Source organism: Odocoileus virginianus, chromosome 14, assembly GCF_023699985.2.
Source record: "Odocoileus virginianus isolate 20LAN1187 ecotype Illinois chromosome 14, Ovbor_1.2, whole genome shotgun sequence".
NCBI lineage: Eukaryota > Metazoa > Chordata > Mammalia > Artiodactyla > Cervidae > Odocoileus > Odocoileus virginianus.
In genome coordinates, this window is record NC_069687.1 from 7,418,904 (window position 1) to 7,440,294 (window position 21,391).

Below are 21,391 nucleotides of genomic sequence, written 5' to 3' on the forward strand. Positions count from 1 at the left end.
CTTAAGAAGAACCACTGTTATCTTCTGCCCCTTTTTAACCATTAAAACAGTAAGGTCAAACTTTTGCAAGAAGATGTGCTGATTCTTCTAAAGTGCACGCCTGAGCTTTTAAAAGCTACATGTCACAGAGCGCTCTTTGTGTTTTTAGCAGCGAAGAATTTAAAGGGAACACCTCTGTGCTTGTACAATGTGGTTCAGACAGAAGAAAGGACTTCACACAGACAGTGGCACGTGTGAACCAGTTTCACAAGACACCACAGATGAGTTGGCTCCTAAATTCAGAGATCTGGAGCTAAAGAACAAAAAGGACTGGCAGCTCAGCCCACCCCCTCCAAGGCTTTGCTGAGAGCCTGGGTGCAGCGATGCACCCTCCTTTAGAGGGAAAAGCCTGCTTTTTGTGCCAACAACTGGGGACTGACACCGGTTTAATCGCCTTAGCCTTCCTCCGGTCACTTTGCCTGCTGGTCTCACTTACAAACTGAAGGACAGCTTTGTGACACGTGGCTTAGATGATGCAAAGAGCAGGTTCCTTGATAGGAAACAGGCAGACTGTTCCAATGCCTCAGGCTGTTTGGAACAGAAGGACCAACATGGATTTAACATAAGGGATGGTGTCCCTGCTTTCTCACCTCTGTCTGCAGGGTGAGGCCAGGGCTGATAAGGATGCACACCGGCAGTGAGGTGATGGCCAAGGGACTTAGCTAAATTCTAAATGTGCTGAAGTTAATACTTGTTGCTCATATTCTCTGAGAACAGAAAAATAGAATTTAGAATGACTTGTCTGACGGCTCTGAAGACAAAGGAAAAGAAAGGCCAGATTGTGCAAGTGAGGACCCAGCTAAATATACCGGCAAAGGCAAGAGTGGAATCTGGGTTCTTGGATTCAGAGTCTGACTGTAAACAGCGGAGTTTCTTCACATTCCACAGGGTTCCCCGGGGGAATGTACTTTAGGCTGTTTCTCCCAGGAATCCTCTGACCCTGAGCGGTAGTAAAGACACATGGGGTTCCATCATCCCATGGAACCCACTATCCTTTAGTTTGTTTAAAAGCTCTGTTTCCCTGCTTCTGGAATTACAGCTCCCAGGAGATATGGATGGGTGTGGAAGTTGCTATTTTATTATTATTAATACTACAAAGGGCAAAATAGTCCACACCAAACTCTGGAGACAAAAATCCAAGAATTAACAGAGATGTTACATCCCACTTGCAAACCAGCACTATTTTCTCCTAAGATCATGCGTGGGTGTGTGTGTGTTCAGTCATGTCCGACTCTTTGCAATCCCATGGACTGCAGCCTGCCAGGCTCCTCTGTCCATGGGATTTTCCAGGCAAGAAGACTGGAGTGGGTTGCCATTTCCTGCTCCAAGGATTCTTCCTCACCCAGGGATCAAACTCCCATCTCCTTTGTCTCCCGCATTAGCAGGTGGATTCTTTTCTCCATTTTTTCTAAAAGTTATGTATTTTTAATTGGAGGATCATTGCTTTACAATATTGTGTTGGCTTCTGCCACACATCCCCATGACTCAGCCACAGGTATACATATGCCCCGTCCCTCTTGAGCCTCCCTCCCACTTCCCAGCCCATCCCACCCCTCTAGGTGGTCAGGGAGCACCGCGTTTGAGCTCCCCGAGCCGTACAGCAGATTCCCACTGAGTAACTATTTTCCATGTGGAAATGTATGTGTCCTTGCTACTCTGTCAATTCGCCCCACCCTCCCCTTCCCCTGACTATGTCCACAGTCTGTTCTCTATGACTGCATTTTCACTGCTTCCCTGCAAATAGGTTTATCAGTGCCGTCTTTCTAGATTCCATAATAGTAGTGTTGTTCACTCAGTCTTGTCTGACTCTTCGCGACCCCATGGACTGTAGCCCACCAGGCTCCTCTGTCTCTGGAATTCTCCAGGCAAGAATACTGGAGAGGATTGCCATTCCCTTCTCTAGAGGATCTTCCCAATGCAGAGATTGAACCCGGGTCTCTTGCGTTGCAGACATATTCTTTACCGTTTGAGCTACAGGGAAGTCCTCTAGATTTCTTATGTATGTGTTAATATATGATATTTGTTTTTCTCTTTTTGACTTGCTTCACTCTGTATAATAGGCTCTAAGTTCATTTAGCTCATTAGAACTGACTCAAATGCATTCCTTTTTATGGCTGAGTAATATTCCATGATATATATGTACCACAGCTTCTTTATCCATTCATCTGTCGATGGACATCTAGGTTGCTTCCACATCCTAGCTATTATAAACAGTGCTGGCAGGCGGATTCTTGAGCCATCAGCAAATCCCCTTCTCTTAAGATATTTCTTTTCAAAATGGACAGCAAGTGATGGCAGCATCCTGTATGGCTTGGTGCAGGAAGAGCTGAATGAGTTAAGAAAGGACAGACCAGCTTTATGAGGAAGGTTCTCATAGGAAAATGAATGGAGGCCACAGAAGGGTGGATTAGGGCTGCGGGTTAGGACTGCTGGGGCCCCAGGGATGGTGCTTCCAGAGCTGGGGACCCGGACACTCACAGGACAGGTGGCGACGCTCTGCTCCCACTGCGTCATACTCAGGCTCTCCTCCAGGGTCGTGCATTTCTTCATCACCACGTCCCAGCCACAGTACGGGTCCTGGGCCCCGATGCAGGCACTGAAAATACACACCAAAGGGTCAACAGAAAGGCAAAATACACACCAAAGGGTCAACAGAAAGGCAGATGAATCTAGAACAAAAGAGGTAAGCTAAGAGTGGACCCTCAGGACTTGATGTAGGAACTAGTTATGTGAAACAAAAGCTTCGGTCTGCACATTAGAGAACACAGCTAACTGCATACACCACTAAGTATCTAATTAAAATTAAATAAATTAATTTTAGCTGAAATGTCTATTTTTTCTAAGATACAGAAAATGATTATCGGTGCTAACATGGTGACTTTTGGTGTTATGAATGATCTAAAGTCACACTTTTGCTCAAGAATACTAGCTATTACCTCCACCGCCACCACAACCAACATCATCCCATGAATAACAGGCATTATTTGTGACAAATAAGATGATTACATCATTGATACACTAACAGCTTTTAAGGAAGGTATTAATATTTTCACTTTATTTATCATCATAATCATTATCACTACCACCACCATCATCATTACTACATCATCCTCACCCACTTAATAATAGGGATTATTGGTTAAACAGACTGTGATATATAAGATTATTACGTCATTTAAGCATTTAAACAACTGTAATGAGGGAGGTATTATTATTTCAACTTTACTGATGAGAAAAAGGAGACACTGAAAATTTCTAAAATTTGCCCAAGGAAAAACAAATACACCCCCAAACCTGTAACATGACTGGTTCAAATATAATATAATAGAGAAGTCTTCCTTTTGAGTAGCAGACATTAAAAATGTATTAAAAGTTTCCATTTACTAGTGGTTTAGTATAGCCTTGTCTACAATATTCAATGTATTATATCATAAATACTATAGATGGTAGATACTTTATTCTAGCTGTGTCTAAATGAAAGAGTTCATATACAACATGGGCATGATTAGATGAAGATTTCTGGCCAACAACAACAGCAACATACAATAGAAGGCTGGGAATTCCCTGGCAGCCCTGTGGTTAGGGTTCTGTGCTTCCAGAGCAGGCGGCACAGGATTGATCCTGGCAGGGGTACTAAGATCCTACAAGGCATGGGGTGTGGCCAAAAATAAAAATAAAAAAATCCAGTATATGTGGGGATGGAGGAAGCAGACAGAGAGGACAGTGACAGGGCCAGAATGGTACAGAAGATGCTCCCACAGGCCAGCAGGCCATTGGACACTTTCTCTTAAGAGTCAGGAGGTCAGGGACGCAGGGCACGGCAGTGGGCAAAGGCAGCGAATCCAGCCTAGGAGTGACAAGGTCTACCAAGTTAGGATGGAGCTTACAAGAGACTGTGGCCACCTCCAACACTTCAGCCACCTGATGTGAAGAGCCAACTCATTAGAGAAGACCTTGATGCTGGGACAGATTGAAGGCAGGAGGAGAAGGGGATGACAGAGGATGAGATGGTTGGATGGCGTCACTGACTTAATGGACATGAGTTTGAGCAAGCTCCAGGAGACAGTGAAAGACCGGAAGCCTGGCGTGCTACAGTCCCTGGGGTCGCAAAGAGTCAGACACGACTGAGTGATGGAAGGGCAACAACAATATGAGATTGAAGATGCTATAGAGTTACCAGGCCTCTGAGAGTAGGGCTACAAGTTCTAGCCTAATCATCAAACATGGGGCCAGGGAGGTAGTCTAAACAATAATGTCATTAATACTAATTATATTAAAAACCCTTATTAACAAATCAAATAGGCTAACCTTGTATAGAGTGCTGTTCTAAGAACTTGACCTCTATCTCCTCATTTAAACCTCATAAAAGCTTTAAATACAGTACCCCCATTAGACTCCATTTAGTCTCATTTTAAAAGGAAAAAAAAAAAATCAAAGAATAGAATGGAGACAAAGGAGAAGTCCAAGTTCCACAGTTGGGGATGGCAATCCAAAGGAAATAAATCAAGCAATAGAGAAAACTATGACTGATTAAGTTACTATGCAATGACTGTTTACTAACCAGCCAAAGTTCAAAGGGTTAAAACTGGTGCTTCTCACTGCAGGACCAGGCTGGGGTAGAAAGGATTGTCAAACAGTTACCTTTACCATAACCTCACTGGGACTTTTTGATAAGTGACCCTGAAACTGTTAAAAGGTACACTGAGGCCTATTAAACTGTTCAGTGGGACTTCCCTGGTGGCTCAATGATAAACAACATGCCTGCCCATGCAGGAGACACAGGTTCAATCTCCGTGTTGGGAAGATTCCCTAGAACAGGAAATGGCAACCCACTCCAGTATTCTTGCCTGGGAAACCACATGGACAGAGGAGCCTGGCGGGCTACAGTCCATGGTTTGCAAACAGTAGGACACAACTGAGTGACTGAACAACAGCAGAGACACAATTAACCAAAGAGCTTATTTGAGCAAAGGAGCTAAGAAGGGGTTTTATAGGGAAGATTCCCTGGTAGCTCAGAGGAAGAGTCTGCCCACAATGCGGGAGACCTGGGTTTGCTCCCTGAGTCAGAAGATCCCCTGGAGAAGGGAATGGCTACCCACTCCAGTATCCTTGCCTGGAGAATCCCATGGACAGAGGAGCCTGGCGGACTACAGTCCATGGGGTCGCAAAGAATCGGACACAACTGAACAACTAACACTTTCACTTGAGAAGCAAAGCAAGAAAGTTATTTGATTGCCTGCAGCTTAAAAGGCACTTTACTTGGGAAAGCCTGATTGGCTGCTGCCCTCTTGTTCTTAAGTTCCACCTGCTCTGATCCCAGTGCGCTGACTGGGTCAGGCAGGACTGGTGCCTATTCCTGCTGAGACATCCCTGCCAGGCGCTCAGTGTACATCACACAGTGGGATCCACTATGTGTTTGATCCTGCTTTCCTGTCGGTGGGCAAATAGGGCTTCGAGAATTATTCAAGAAGCCTGGATTCGATCTCATGATTTTTTTAAAAATTAAGGCAAAATGTCCATGAGACAAACTTCACCTTCCAAAAAAGAAGGAAATTTCATCGAGCCCCTAATTTTGCCTGAGACTTCCCCTTGCAAAGTTGCCTATAGAACTGAAGCAATGCCCCAGGGTTACAGGGAATAGTTAAGCTGCTTTATAGGAAAAGCGGCTTGCAACAACATCTCTTTCTTCTGATACTACTGATGGGTCTGCAGTTTCTTAAAATTACACTTAAAACACTAAAACTTCTCTATAATCATAAGAGCCCATTCATTAAAAATACCATTTATATATAAACATGCTTACTTCACTGTAAGCATTTCATACCACAAGGCACATTCCAATGATCTCTACCTATATTCTAAATTACACCTTAAGGAAAACTAGCAATAACTTCTTAGTTTTGGAAAGTGGGTCTCTGAAGGAGGTCATGTCAAAAGTCACAGACTCCCTATTAATGCAGCCATTGTGAAAGTGGCTTTTCATTATTCCACCATGAAAATGTTTTTTTTTTCTGTGATGAGTCTTTTCAATAATATTTTTTCTTATTTTGTTAAGAACTTTATATTATTTTCAGCTGACATATTGCTCTGGCATCTGAAAGTATCTGAATTCAGAAAAAAATGTTGGTCAGAATCAGAGGTTCAATTTGAAAACACATTTATTGAAAAGAGTATTTTAGAACAAACATATATTGAGAGGTAGGCCTTAATTCTGGAAGGATAAACTACTTTCCTTTTTACAGGAAATTTATCTAATGACATTAAAATTTATATAAACTCTTCCTTTACTTTTTAAAGTTTGCAGTTATGCTACTTGTTAAGTTGAGTAATAGAAAAAAGAAATGCATATTCATCAAAATCTTTCCACTGTATTTCTGGAAAGTTGGAGCTAATTACTGAATATCATCCTCTTGAGTATTAGATTAAGTATCAGTGACTTCATCTGGCTTGTTTCTATCACACTAACTGCCACTATGTCAACTTATATTTGATATTAAGAATTTTTGCTGTGTTAACAAAATTTATTCATGAAACATGGAACATCAAAAGTGTTCCCATCATTCATTTCTTCATCACATGCTTAGCACCAGCTGTGAACTGACCTTGAAAGTGATGGGTGGACCAGGCAAACAAAAGAGACACAGTCAGTGTACCAAAGAACTCACCTCTTAGTGAAGGAAATAAACATAAAACAACTACAACAGCCAGTTGCAAAGGAAAAAAAAAAAAGAAATGAAAAGGGGATGAGGAAGTATGCAGAGAGAGGCATTTAAGCTGCGACCAATAAGATGACCAGAGTGATCGACATGATACTTTTCAGGGAAAATAGAACATTTTAGTAGGAAGATCAGCATGAGGCAGCAAGACCAGGTGGGAGAGATCTTGAGAGTCTAAAGAAACACGCAGTAAATGGAGGTGGGGTTTTGGAAGAAGCTTGCTGTGTAGAAGCTGCTGAGCACTCCAGCATCCCTCCCTAAGGGCTTAGGATTCCTTGTAAATGCTGCATGCACCTTTAAAATGTTTCCCGAACTCTGTGCAAGAATCATTACATGTCAAACATCAGTATTTACTTGTATCATCATGATGATGACAGTGAGAGAGAGAATAATTTATCTGTTCATGAATGATAGTGCCTTAATTTCTAAGACAATCTCGGATGCCATATTCTTAACCATTAAGTCACTATATACTTCAGAATCTGCTTTTACTTTGAGCTGCATTAAAAGCATTATACTACTAAAGATAAGATGGAGACATTCCCATTAGACAGTAACCTTCCTGAAGAAGAGCTTTCCTCGTGGCTCAGATGGTAAAGAAACTGCCTGCAATGCAGGAGACCCAGGTTCCAACCCTGGGTTGGGAAGACCCCATGGAGAAGGAAATGGCACCCACTCCAGTATTCTTGCCTGGAGAATCCTATGGACAGAGGAGCCTAGTGGCTTATAATCTATAGGGTCCTAAAGAGGTGGACACAACTGAACAACTAATACTTTCACTTCCTGAAAAATGCATTGTAAGACATCCACAAACCCCTCAACTGGTAAATCTAACTGGAATATATTTTTTCCCCCAGTTTCCTCTTCTATAAAACTGGAATGATAATGCTCACCTCACTGGGGTGTTCTGAAGATTAAGTTACATCATGTAGTTAAGAAAAAAAAGCAACCAAGCAGAACAAAGTGTTTTGAGATTGGATGTACATAGCTGTTCTACTTAATGCATGCATGTGTCCTCAGTTGTGTCCAGCTCTTTGCAACCCCATGGACCATATAGCCCGGCAGGCTCCTCCGTCCATAGCATTTTCCAGGCAAGAATAGAGGAGTGGGTTGCCACTGCCTATTCCAGGGGATCATCCTGACCCAGGGATCGAAATTGTGTCTCTTGTGTCTCCTGCATTGGCAGGAGGATTTTTTACCACTGGAGCAACCTGGGAAGCCCGTTATCCTTAACCTCTAAACATAATTACAAATTAATACATGCCGTTGATTTTTGAGAGTGTCTGAAAACACTGTATTCCAAAAATACTACCTCTGTGAATACCTTGGGGTCTTTATTTAATAAGGGAATGTATCACACCAGGATGTGTTCCTTTAGGTATTTCAGTTACACATTTGGGTTGATCTATGGTGATTATTTAACTACTTGCATGTGCGAGCACAGTGCCGTGACTTGAAGGCACAAGAACCAGGAATGAACTTGCAGCCCAGTGAGGGAGGAAGACCATGGTCATGATCGTTGCTCGACAGCACCAGAGCTGATGACTGTTAAGTAAGAAGCCCAGGCAACCGGTGCTACAGAGTCAGAGGAGAGAGCCGTGGCCCAGACGAGTTCCAGGAAGTTGGCCTTTGAATGGAGCTGGGGATTAGTTGAGTAAGGAGAACATCCCTGGTCATTATGGCTCTGGGAAGGACAACGCGGAGTCACCTGCCCATGGCATGATCAGGGAGGTAAGCCAAGCAGCTTGGCTGGGCCGAAGTTTCCTCAAGATTCCAGAGAAGTGTAGCGACGCAGATAAAATGGTGCTTTGCTTAAGCATGGGGAATCTGTCTGCGGTGTATAGGATGTATATGACATCTGCTAGAAGATTAATTCATAATTCCCAAGAAGAACTGAGATACAAGTACATTTGAAACAGCATTTTTTAAAGTTAGGACACATGCCAAGTAGACAAAAGACATAATTACCAATAAAAATACGTGTCCACACTCATGATGCATAGCATTTTAAAGGCACTTAATAATCATTCATGTTACAGGCTAGGATTTGTAGAGAAAGTTAATGAACTAGAATTTCAATTAGTCACTAGCATTCAATATATTAAAAACTATTCATTATTGGCTTATCGTTAAATTACATTGATTAAATAAAATGAGGATTTTTCACATTTCAATTTGCTTTTATCATCAAGTTCAAATAACTGATTTGCACTGCTGGTAATATTAAGCAAATGGGTTTTAGTTAAAGTCTTAGTAGGGAGATGGAACACTCAGGTTTTCCTGAAAAATCTGTTTTAAAACTGAACTAAATTGATGTAAATTTTGCAGTGAGGCATTGTGGGAAAATTGATAGTTTAAACAAATAGTGAAAAAAGTGATGTGTTTGAAATAAGGAAAACAAAAATGCTTCCTGGAAATTGAGCATTTATGATCAATTTTGGTTTCTGATGTGACAGAGAGTCCCGCTTTACCCAATTTTCCCACAGAGATTACTGAGCTGTTTATCTTGGCCTCTGGGTGGACCTCAGTCATTGGGGACTTTTCTCTTGTCCAAACACAAAGATTTTCCAGAAAGGCCATTATGCCCTTTGAAAGTGAAGCTCTCCAGGGAAGGCAGGCTGTCCAGTTTGGTACTTAGGGACAAAGGGGGCCCAGAGGGCAAACACGAGTCCTTCCCAGCTCAGGGCTGTTGAAGGAATTCCCGAGTGACTGGAAAATGCTGCGCCCTGCGCCAGGAGAAAAAGAAGAGCATCACTGGCGTCTTCATCCAGGGAAAAGCCTACGCTTGCAGGTATCCGATTTCCTCTACTTTGTACAAGAGAGGCAACCATAGGTTCCAGTCCCCTCTCCTCCCTGGCCAGTCAAGGAAAACAATGAAGACACAATTACTTCTTGTGCCCCCTCATGTTTAATCAAGAGAAACCCTTCTGTGCATGAGGGTTTAGTGGGCAGAATCAGAGGACACAGGAGAGGTCAAAGGGTCAACAGTCACACCTGAAGAATGGACAAGGTGTCAAGTAACACATTTTAATTTTTACACAAAACCCTATAGGAAAGTAAGTCCAGAAGGAGGGAAAAATATTATGATGTTGTCTTCTTACAATTCACTCAACAGTTTGCCCATGACTGAATGAGGCTTGAGCCACAGTGTTAGCATAGTCCATCCCAGGAAGGACATCCAACCATCTCAGCAGAACAGAGGAGGCAAGTGTGGTGCCCACTTTACCTCTGGACTCTCTGTTGCCCTCCCCAGCCACTGGGAAGGGCCTGGTGAAAGCGGCAAGGATAAGCGCTTGGCTTTCCTAACAGCTGGCACTGGTCAGCCTCCACCGGTGTCTGAACCTCAGCCCCTCTTGTAAGGACAGGCACCCGCTCACTTGAGACAGGGGATTGCTGAATTTGTACTGACAGATGCATGCACCTGCCTGTTGGCTGGGACAATGCTGACATCACTCACCTACACATAGAGCACGGTCATGGTAGGAAATCTCCTTGCCCAAACGGACTGGAGCTAGGTAAAGAACTCAATGCAAGCAGAATCGAGCCTGATGGGTCCCCTACATCTCAGACAATGTGAAGCTGTTTAAAGGCAGAAGAACAAATTCTTGACGGGTCCATGGGCCCTCTGGTCCAGAGGCAAGTGAAGTATATCTGGACAAAGAAGGCAAAGCATGTGTGTAACAGCAGCCCTGACTTTGGAGGACCTATGGAGCTGAATATAATCCTCAGGCAGGAAAGGAGAGGAGCTTCTCATAGTGAATCTTTTTATTTGTCAGACCCATTATATGGTCTCTGTCTTTTCATTTGGCTGGTGGCTCAGATGGTAAAGAATCTGCCTGCAATGAAAGAGACCTGAGTTTGATCCCTGGATCGGGAAGATTCCCTGCAGAGGGGAAGAGCAACCCACTCCTGTAGTCTTGCCTGGAGAATTCCATGGACAGAGGCGGCTGGTGGGCTACAGTCCATGGGGTTGCAAGAGTCAGACATGACTCAGTGACTAACAACACAGTGAATCACTTGCTTACAACCACACACCAAGCTAAAGGCTTATCCAGATCCACCTGAATCCAGAGCTCATGATCTTTCCATATGCGAGCTGCTTTGTGTTGACAGAGGGATGATGATTTCCTTAAGAATCACTAATTCATTGGACCAGGCTGCAAAAACAATCTTAGGGGGACTCAGGGAATAAAAGCCAAGGTGTTTCTGCTAAGAATAACTTAGATGCAAAAATCTGGTGCTGCACATTAGCTACCTGCATCCCAAACTTTCCCATTGAGTTCACTGTTGTTGTTCAGTCACCCGGTCATGTCTGACTCTTTGTGACCCCATAGACTGCAGCATGCCAGGTCTCCCTGCCCCTTACCCTCTCCCGAAGTTTGCCCAAGTTCATGCCCATTGCATCAGTGATGCCATCCCACCTTCTCATCCTCTGATGCCCTCTTCTCCTTCTGCCCTAAATCTTTCCCAGCAACAGGGACTTTTCCAATGAGTCAGCTCTTCGCACAAGATGACCAAAATACTGGAGCTTCAGCTTCAGCATCAGTCCTTCCAATGAATATTCAGGGTTTATTTCCCTTAAGATTGACTGGTTTGATCTCCCTGCTGTCCAAGGGACTTTCAGGAGTCTTCTCCAGCACCCCAGTTTGAAGGAGTGGTGGAATAGAGTTCATTACATAGTTTTCAATCTGGAAGTTCAAAAACAGGAGGCCAGTAGAGTGGACATTAAATAATGAAACCTTGCAGTGTGAATCCTTTAATTGTGCCTCTCAACACAAATGAGGTATAAAAGGTTGATAATTACACTGATTTTAAAACTCTATCCAAGATGACTATTTGGAACTCAGAATGTCATTTTTTTTTTAAGTCATCTGTATTTGTTACAACTTTTTAAAGCAGAATGTGACTTGAGCACTACATTTCCATTCACAAAACTTGCTCCAAGTTACTTTTCCAGCGGCTTTACAACATGCCTGAGCAGGCTTATAAGTTTGCTACTCTAAACAATATTTTTCTTTGGAAAACAAGCCCTATGTATGGACAGCAACTCCAATCAAGTTGGTTCAGCTTAACACACTAACTTCTAGAGGCCTGGCACATGCAGTCATAACTACAGGGGATGGAAGTTTTAAAAAGTATATCCCAGAAGATGAAAACTTGCTTTAACAAGTGCCATTTAGAAGACAGTAACATGCTCTTTTAGGAAACCAACCAGAGGGTGAAACCCAAAAACTATTGGGTGACTAAGGGAAGCTAAGGACCTATACTAGTGGATTTGACCTGTGGAAAATTCTTTGCATAGTTTCTTGTTCTTAGAAACTTATTCTCTGTTGTAATAACAATATGGTTACATTAACACATTTGGCAAAAGAAGAGAAGGAAAAAAGTGTACTCATAATTCTAAGGCTGTGGGGGCAGCCCACAGCATCTCTACAAGATGACACTCATATGTTCTCTTTGCTTTCATTTTCTACCTGGATCAAATATATGTCTACATCATTGTCAAAGGTGGATTTACCATGATCCTAATGTAGCCTGAACTTCCTCACTTCGTGAGACCTTCTAAGAGTCTATGATTAACTTGAGAATATCTTTTTGTTAGTATTTGATATTCTTTTCCTCAGAGCAGAGAATTCCTTTTAGAATAGAGAATTCCTCCCAAATTGTAAACATCCTACTTCACATAATCCACACTTTCCTTGAATATTACCGAAGAGTAATATGACATATTTCTTAATTTACTAGTCTACTTCATGCACGTTCATGTTCTATGTATCACGTTTTGTCTGTTCCTTATCCACCCTGCCCAGGACTTAATGACTCTGCTGGAAGACACTGTGTTCCAGTTCAAGCCCGCCTCCAACCCACTCTTACAGGGTTGTAATCAGCGTGTTGGCATGTATTTTATATCATGTGGGCATGTATACTTTTCCTTCTATTTTCTAAACAGTGTTAATGATGGCAAACACATAAAGTCAGGTTATTTTTTTCAGTTAAGATCGTATCATATATATGTCTTCATTGTCATCATTTAATGATTTAAGAATAATACACTGAGGGAATGCTCCATTGAGTCAGTATACTATAACTTGGTAATTAATTCCCTTACTATTGGAAATTTAAGATTAGAGCACTGGTTGTGATTCAGACATAGCTTAAAAAATAACTGGAAAGGAACAGCAGGCTTGGAGATTAGGTCCTAGTGGAGTCTAGGATCAGACTTCAGTGATAAATCAATTTTGGGATAAAGTCTAAAGTAACTCCAAGGCCCTCTGGCTTGAATCCACAAGAGGTATTTGGGAGATCTTATTTATGTCAGAATTTCTCAATGGATTCTGAGCCCAGGAAGACAGGGTAGGGATGTGTCATCCATCATCATACACTCAGAACCTGGCTTGCTGCTTGGTACCCCCGAGGTTCAATAAATATACTACGAGTGAATTAACTAAGGAAAGCCCACAGTCTTTAGAGGCTATACTAATGTCAGTGCAAACAAAAGCTCAAGACACTGAGATTTAGAAGACTCTTGAGAGTCCCTTGGATACGAGGGAGATCAAACCAGTCAATTCTAAAGGAAATCAGTCCTGAATATTCACTGGAAGGACTGATGCTGAAGCTGAAGTTCCAATTCTTTAGCCACATGATGCAAAGAGCCGATTCATTGGAAAAGACCTTGATGTTGGGAAAGATGGAAGGCAGGAGGAAAAGGGGACGACAGTGGATGAGGTGGTTGGATGGCATCACCGACTCGATGGACATGAGCTTGAGCAAGCTCCAGGAGACAGTGAAGGACAGGGAAGCCTGGAGTGCTGCAGTCCACGGGGTCACAAAGAGTCAGACACGACTTAGCAACTGAACAACAGCAAATTAATTTTGAATGGAGAATATTTACTTTGTAAAATGGGTACATGTCAAAACATCCTTTTGATGTTTATATGATTCATAACTGAGTGGTTAAGGTTGTCTTGCTGGGGGACTTTTTGGGATTCTGCAATTTCTCTCTATGCACTGTGTTTGTCTCATCAGGCAAATGCTTTTTTTTAGAGAATATTTCATTAATAAAGGTGCCAATTATTAACTCCACCTCTTAAAACTTTGTTCTTTCAAATAATATACATCCTACAGTAACTTAATTTTGATATTAATTGTCTTCATGAGGTATTAATTTTTTTTAATTACAGGATAACTAGAATTTGAATTCTAGTTATTTGAATGGAATAACTAGACATCCATTCAAAAAGGGAGTTAAAGTTTTTTTCTTAATGGTTTCCTCTTTCCCTCCAGTTGTATAAGCAAAATTTAAAAGAGATGTCTCATGTTATATATAGGCTGTGGTTCTTCCAATTCTCAGCTTTTCTTCTCTCTCCAAATATTTTTTATAACAAAGCAAAAATAAAACAAATATCTAAGGACTAGAGGCTTCCAATCCTTTGGGTAATGTTTTATATCACCACTACACTTTTCTGTGGGCTTTCCAGGTGGTGCTAGTGGTAAAGAACCCGTCTGACAATGCAGGAGATGTAAGACGTGGATTTGATCCCATGGGTCAGGATAATCCCATGGATAGCGAATCCATATGGCGGCACAGAGTCAGACATGACTGAAGCAACTTATCTCATGCATGCATACTTTTCTTTAAAGAGAGCTTTACAGTTTCTCAAGAATTGAGGTGATTTTTTTGTTTTTTGTTTGTTTTTTAGGTCATGAAGAAAAAATAGTAGAAAGCAGAGAGGCAGAGTATCCATTTGTTAATTTGATAAGTATTTACCGAGACTGTCTCTGGCCAGGCACATGCTGAAGGCTATGGGGAGCCTAGAGAGACAACACCCAGCCTTTGGAGTTCATGTTCTCAAGGGCAGAAGGAAGCCTGCCCTGGCAGCCCACACTCAGAATTCTAGTTTCTGTTCTGTGACTGATGAGTCTTTGTACAATCTCTCTCTGATTCTGATCCAATTCCTCATCTGTGAAATGTTGACTCTACAACCTAATAGGTTTATCTTAGCTCATAATTGTGGTGGGTGTCAAGTAAAAAATAAAAACTTGATGAGTGTCTGAAGAGTAGAAAACGATTAATTTAACTGGGTTTAGAGTTAAATTATGTAATTTAATACTTAATGGATGTGATTTAACACCCAATTTTAAATGTTAGTGTATACAATGATGCAAAGCACGTTTGTTCATTCAATAGGCATATATGACAATAATCTAATTCAGGAATCAGCAAATGACAGCCTGTGGTCCTAATCCAGCCTACTCCCTGAAGTTTCAGTAAAACACAGGGTAGGCAGCTTCTTGGCCCCGGTATCCTGGTGATTGTCATGTCTCCATGTAGAGCAAAGCTTATCCAAAGCTGACCTAAGCTTTGGTGGAGGGCCCTGGGACCCTTCTGATCATGCACATGGAAGGGTTATGAGCACCTGCTAGAAAGCTGCTTTCCTTCCACCCTCCTTCCAGGGAGGGTTTCATGAGAGTTTCTCATTGCCTCCTGAATTCTAACAAGGTATAAAGCTTTCTGCCCCCTACTCTCGCCCCTACTATGGTACAGCTGGAGGCATAGAACTGTAGCACATAATCAGCTCCTCAGCCACATGGGCCCAGAGTCCGTCTGTGGGTTATCATCTGTGAGATAAGGAGCCTGGGTTGTTTTGTTGTGGTGTCATCTGTGGGATAAGGGACTTGGATTGTTGTTGCCCGGCTGCTCAGTTGCTAAGTTGTGTCGACTCTGTGACTCCATGAACTATAGCCCATCAGGCTCCTCTGTCCATGGGATTTCCCAGGCAAGAATACTGGAGTGGGTTGCCATTTCCTTCTTCACGGAATCTTCCTGACCCAGGAATTGAACCCATGTGTCTTGCACTGGCATGTGGCTTTTTTAACCTGCTGAGACACCAGGGAAGCCCAAGGAACTTGGGTAGCTGATACATTTTCTGTTCTCACTTTCATTGTCTATGTAAGTAATGAACTGTCTGACTCTAAAAGTAAACTGTTTCTCTTCCTGATGAATCTGTATGCCTTGCTGACATACAACCACACCCACTCATTATGGTCTGAGGCTGCTTCCATGCTGCAAGGGTGGAGTAGGGAAGTTGCAAGAGACCTTACAGCCTGGGAAGCCTGAAGCATCTTCTGTCTGGTCCTTTACAGAGGACGTTTGCCAACCCACTGATCTAATGAGTGCACAATCCTTAAAATGACTTTAAAGTCTAAATCAAAAGCCCTACCACCCTACTTCCCCAGGCTTTCCTTTCCTTAGACCTTGGGAGTTTCAATCAGCTGAATTAACTGGAAGGCCACATAATTTCCTTGGAGGTGGGAGGCGGGGATAACAGCTTGATTCCTGGATGTGATGGTTATAATCTGAGTCCTGTGGTCATTCCTTTCTTCCTAAAGCAGGAAGATGAGAACTCTATCAATCCTTGGCCAGTCTCTACTTTTCCAAGTGGCTGGTTATGACTTTACATTGGTATTTATATCAGCAGGAATTAAGTTAATGGCTATTCGTGGCTGCTTCATCCTGTGCATCCGTATGAAGACCTTGTACAACCTTCCTGCTGGGAGCTCCTGACTGTGCACCAGTCTCATGTAAGGATGACATCAGCTTACCTACACTCCATTTCACAGGCTGTGCATATGTGCTAAGCTGCTTCAGTCCTGTCTGACTCTTTGAGACCCTATGGGCCATAGCTCACCAGGCTCCTCTGTCCACGGCAAGAACTTGCGGCAAGAACACTGGAGTGGGTTGCTGTGTCCTCCTCTAGGGGGTCTTCCTGACTCACAGGTTGAACCCTTATCTCTTAAGTTTCCTGCATTGGCAAACAGGCTGTTTACCACTAACACCGCTGGGGTAGTCCTTCACAGGCTGTACCCCAATCCAGCTCTTCCTAAACATGCATGTTCCTTAGAATTCAGCAAATACTAATTCATCTCATGAAGCTAACACATATGCGTGGTAAATAAGTCGGTGTACAAAGGGCACACAGGAAAAGTAAGCTTTCTCTCCTAGTCTACATCCTCAGAAGTCACCACCCATTCTGATCAGCTGCTTTATTATTTGCATCATTTTTCCATGCTATTTCTTAAATGGGTTGTGCAAAAAAAAAAAGACTAAAATTAAAACAAGATCTTTCTGCTCATTTTTTTGAGGTCAAATGACCAAAATATATTTTTAAGATATTGTTCTTTCAAAATAGCTTTTTGAGGAAAACAGCTATGGAAGTTAAAAACACCATGCTGTTGGCCCCAAGTTACAATATGTGCACGGCATGGATGGCACTGGCGTGCACATCTTTTTGGCCTCCCTTGGGTTCAGGGTCACCTCTAGAACAGCTAGAGGATAAAGACTCATTTTATAGTAGCCCAGAGGTATAAAACCTCCTTTTGGTCTCCTTAACCCAGCCTGGCGGCAGTCATAATAAAGAAAGGACTAATAGGAAGAAGCTGGGGGTACTTGTCAATAGTCTGAGCTCAGCCTGTCCTGGTTCTAATTCTAGTTCTCAGCAACTCCATGGAAAATGCCATTAAATGCTTCATCCCTGCTGAAATCGGATGACTGAGCATGACATATTCTTTGTACCAGGGGGAGCAGAGAGAACCAAAAATAAAGCCTGGGCCTTGGGGGTAAGAGAGTTCAGCTCTGAACCTGGGTTTCAAATGCAAGAGCTATGTGACCTTGGGCAGGACACCAGAAGTTACAGCTACCATTTCTTCATCTGAAAATTGGAGATGCTGTTTGACTTTACTGTCAGGGTGCTGTGATTAAGGAAAGTGGGGATAAGATCCAGCATAGTGGCAGACATAGAAGAATCTTGGGAAATTGTATCAGGTGTTATCACTTCTAAGCACTGTATCAGATATCAAACTGCCTTGTCTCTGAAAAACAGATATTAACAATATGAACAATGTGAGTATGATTCTGAAGGAGGTAAGTAATTTAGTTAAGCTCAATTTCTCTTCTTAAACACTTCAAAATTTATTCAGAAAATTGATTTTCTGATAACAAAATTACTTACATTCTATTATAAAAAGCATAATTAATATTGTTAGTGTATAGAAAAATGCAACATATTTCTGTTTATTAAGTTTGTATCCTGCAATGAAAGATCAGAAAGACAAAGAAACAATCCCATTTACCTTAACATCAAAAAGGATAAAAGACCTAGCCTAGGAATAAAACTACCAAAGGAGACAAAAACCTGTACTCCAAAAGCCATAAGACAAGATGAAAGAAATGGAACATGACACAAACAGATGGAAAGATATACCATATTCTTAGATTTGGAAGAGTCAATATTGTCAAAATGAGTATACTACCCAAGGCAATCTACAGATTCAATGTGTGCTAAGTCACTGCAGTCTTGTATGTCTATTTGCACCCCTAGGGACTGGAGCTTCCCAGGTTCCTCTGTCCATGGGATTCTCCTGGCACGGATACTGGAGAGGGTTGCCATGTCCTCCTCCAGGGGATCTTCTTGACCCAGGGACTGAGACCCATGTCTCCTGTGTACTGCATTGGCAGGCTGGCTCTCCACCACTAGTGCCACCTGGGAAGCTGCTGCTGCTAAGTTGCTTCAGTCATGTCTGACTCTGTGTGATCCCATGGACTGCAGCCTACCAGGCTCCTCCATCCATGGGATTTCCCAGGCAAGAGTACTGGAGTGGGTTGCCATTGCCTTCACCTGGGAAGCAATCCCTATCAAATTACCAATGGCATTTGTTACAGAACTAGAACAAACTATTTAAACATTTGTACAAAGACAAATAATCAAAGCAATATTGAGGAAGAGAAACAGAGCTGCAGGAATCAGGCTCCCTGACATCAGGCTATAATACAAAGTTACGGTCATCAAAAGAGTATGGCACTGGTGCAAACAATGTTTAAATATAGATCAGTGGAAGAAGTCAGAAAGCCCAGAAATGAGCCCACACACCTGTGGGCAATTAATCTATAACAAAGGAGGCAAGCCTATACAATGGAGAAAAGACAGACTCTTCAATAAGTGGTGCTGGGAAAACTGGACAGCTACATGTAAAAGAATAATTAGAACATTCTCTAACACAGGAGTCCCCAACCTCCAGAATCTAATACCTGATGATCTGAGGTATAGTTGATGTAATAATAATAGAAATAAAGTGCAAAATAAATGTAATGTGCTTGAATTATCCTGAAATAACCTGCATTCTCATCTGTGGAAAAATCATCTCCCACCAAACCGGTCTCTGGTGCCAAAAAAGTTGGGGACACCTGTTCTAATGCTATACACAAGTATGAACTCAAAATAGATGAAAGACCCAAATGTAAGACTAAACTATAAAACTCTTAGAGGAAAACATAGGCAGAACATTCTGATATAAATTGCAGCACTATTTTTTTTTTTAATCCATTTCCTAGAAAAATGGAAATAAAAAAGAAAAATAAACAAATGGGACCTAATTAAACTCAAAAGCTTTTGCACAGCCAAGGAAACCACAAACAAAATGAAAAGACAACCCTCAGAATGGGAGAGAATGTTTGGCAAACAAAGTAACCCACAGAGGAATAATCTCCACAATTTACAAACAGTTCATGAAACTCAATATAAAGAAAACACAAACAACCCAATCAAAAAATGGGCAAAAGGCCTAAATATATATTTACCCAAAGAAGACATACAGATGGCCAAAAGGCACATGAAAAATGCTCAACACTGCTAACTATTAGAGAAATAAAAATCAAAACTAAAATATCACCTCACACTAGTCAGAAAGACCATCATCAAAAAGTCTATAAACAATAAACACTGGAGAGGGTGTGGAGAAAAGGGAATTCTCCTATACTGCTTGTGGGAATGTAAATTGGTACAGCCACTGTGGAAAACCGTATGGAGCTTCCTTAAAACTAAAAATAGAGCTCCATATGATCCAGCAATACCAGTCCTGAGCATATTTCCAGAGAAAATCACGGCTCAAAAATATGCACGCATCCCAATGTTCACTGCAGTGCTGTTTACAACAGCCATGTCAGAGAAGAAATCTAAATGTCCATTGACAGAAAAATAGACAAGGAACATGTGGAACAGATATACAGTGGGATATTACTCAACCATTAAAACAAATGAAACTGTGGCTCAGATGGTAAAGAATCTGCCTGCCATGTGGGCGACCTGGGTTTGATATCCTAGGAAGATACTCTGGAGAAGGAAATGGCTATCCACTCCAGTATACTTGCCGGGAGAATCCCATGGACAGAGGAGCCTGGTGGGCTACAGTCCGTGGGGTCACAAAGGATTCAACATGATTGCGCGACTTTTACTTTCACATTAACACAAATGAAATGACATTTGCAACAAGATGGATGGAAAGATTACCATACTAAGTGAAATATCAGACAGAGAAAGACAAATGTCATTATAATATTGCTTATATTGTGGAATTCAAAAGCTTATACAAATGAACTTGCTTACAAAACAGAAACAGACTTACAGACTTAGAAAGCAAACTTATGGCTACCAAAGGGGAAGGTGGTTGAGGGGATAAATCGGGAGTTGGGGACTGACACATACACGCTATTATCTTTAAAATAGGTAACCAACAAGGACAAACTATATAGCACAGGGAGCTCTGCTCAATATTCTGTAATAACCTAAAGAGAAAAAAACTTGAAAAAAAATACATGCATAGCTGAATTGCTTTGTTGTATACCTGAAGCTAACATAATGTTGTCAAAAAATTATAGTCCAATGTAAAATAAAAATTGATAAAAGAAAAAATAAGAGGGAGGGGACATAGATATAACTATGGCTGATTCATTTGATGTTTGGCTGTAACCAACACAAGATTGCAAAGCAATTATCCTTCAATTAAAAATAAATACATTTATTTAAAAAAATAACATATTTAACAACTATTATCCTATTCCTATACAGCATGCTTCTTTAGGCATATTTCTTGAAAATTAAAATTGTTTTTGTCTAGGAAAAAACACACTGTTTCTCCATAAATTATAAAAATCTGGTCATGTAGTTATCAGTTTCTTAAAAATTTATTCTTTTTTTTCTTCAGGGAATGTTAAGAGAGGTTTTCTTGTCTTTCTATGAGAGGAAGATGACAGAAAAACATTGGAAGAAATTCAGAGAAACTCTTGGGTTGAAATCTTTAGATCCTCTTTCCTCAAATGGAGCATTTAAGAGTCCAATACAAACTATCCCAGTCTGGGTGAGCACACAGAGGATCACAGTCTATCAGTTTACAATAAATATCATCTTTCACTGCTTTTCCCTGAGCAAGTGGACAAGAAAACAGCAGGCAGATTCAGCTCTGGATAGAACTGTAAAATCCTGTCCTCCCAGAAGCCTGATACAGACAGACAAGGGGCTTATTCTCCTGAAAGGAACAGGGGAGACTGTCAGCTCCTCCTGGGCAGCTGTGCCTGGAGGCCACTGGTGCCTGTGGATTCATGACTGAGCTGCAAGTGTGGTTGCCTGGGAGATGAGAGGCGGACAGATGATGCCTGCCTTGTTTGACCTGATTCAGGGTCTAGTTGCAGCTACAAGTTGCTGAACTAGCAGAGTGCCAGAGAAAAGGGAAATTGCCTCCTGCTCTGCCTGCAATGCAGGATGCCTGGGTTCGATCCCTGGGTTGGGAAGATCCCCTGCAGAAGG

At 41.8% G+C, this 21,391-nt stretch overlaps 1 protein-coding gene across 3 annotated transcripts in view; it reads right to left on the minus strand.

Moving 5' to 3' along the window:
* Positions 1–21,391, minus strand: part of SEMA5A (semaphorin 5A) — a 542,694-nt gene that overhangs the window by 95,465 nt on the left and 425,838 nt on the right. For all 3 annotated transcript variants that reach the window (XM_070476478.1, XM_070476476.1, XM_070476477.1), the window contains one exon: positions 2,518–2,635. In XM_070476478.1, the coding sequence (XP_070332579.1) occupies positions 2,518–2,635 (118 nt within the window). The remainder of the gene's footprint in view (positions 1–2,517; positions 2,636–21,391) is intronic.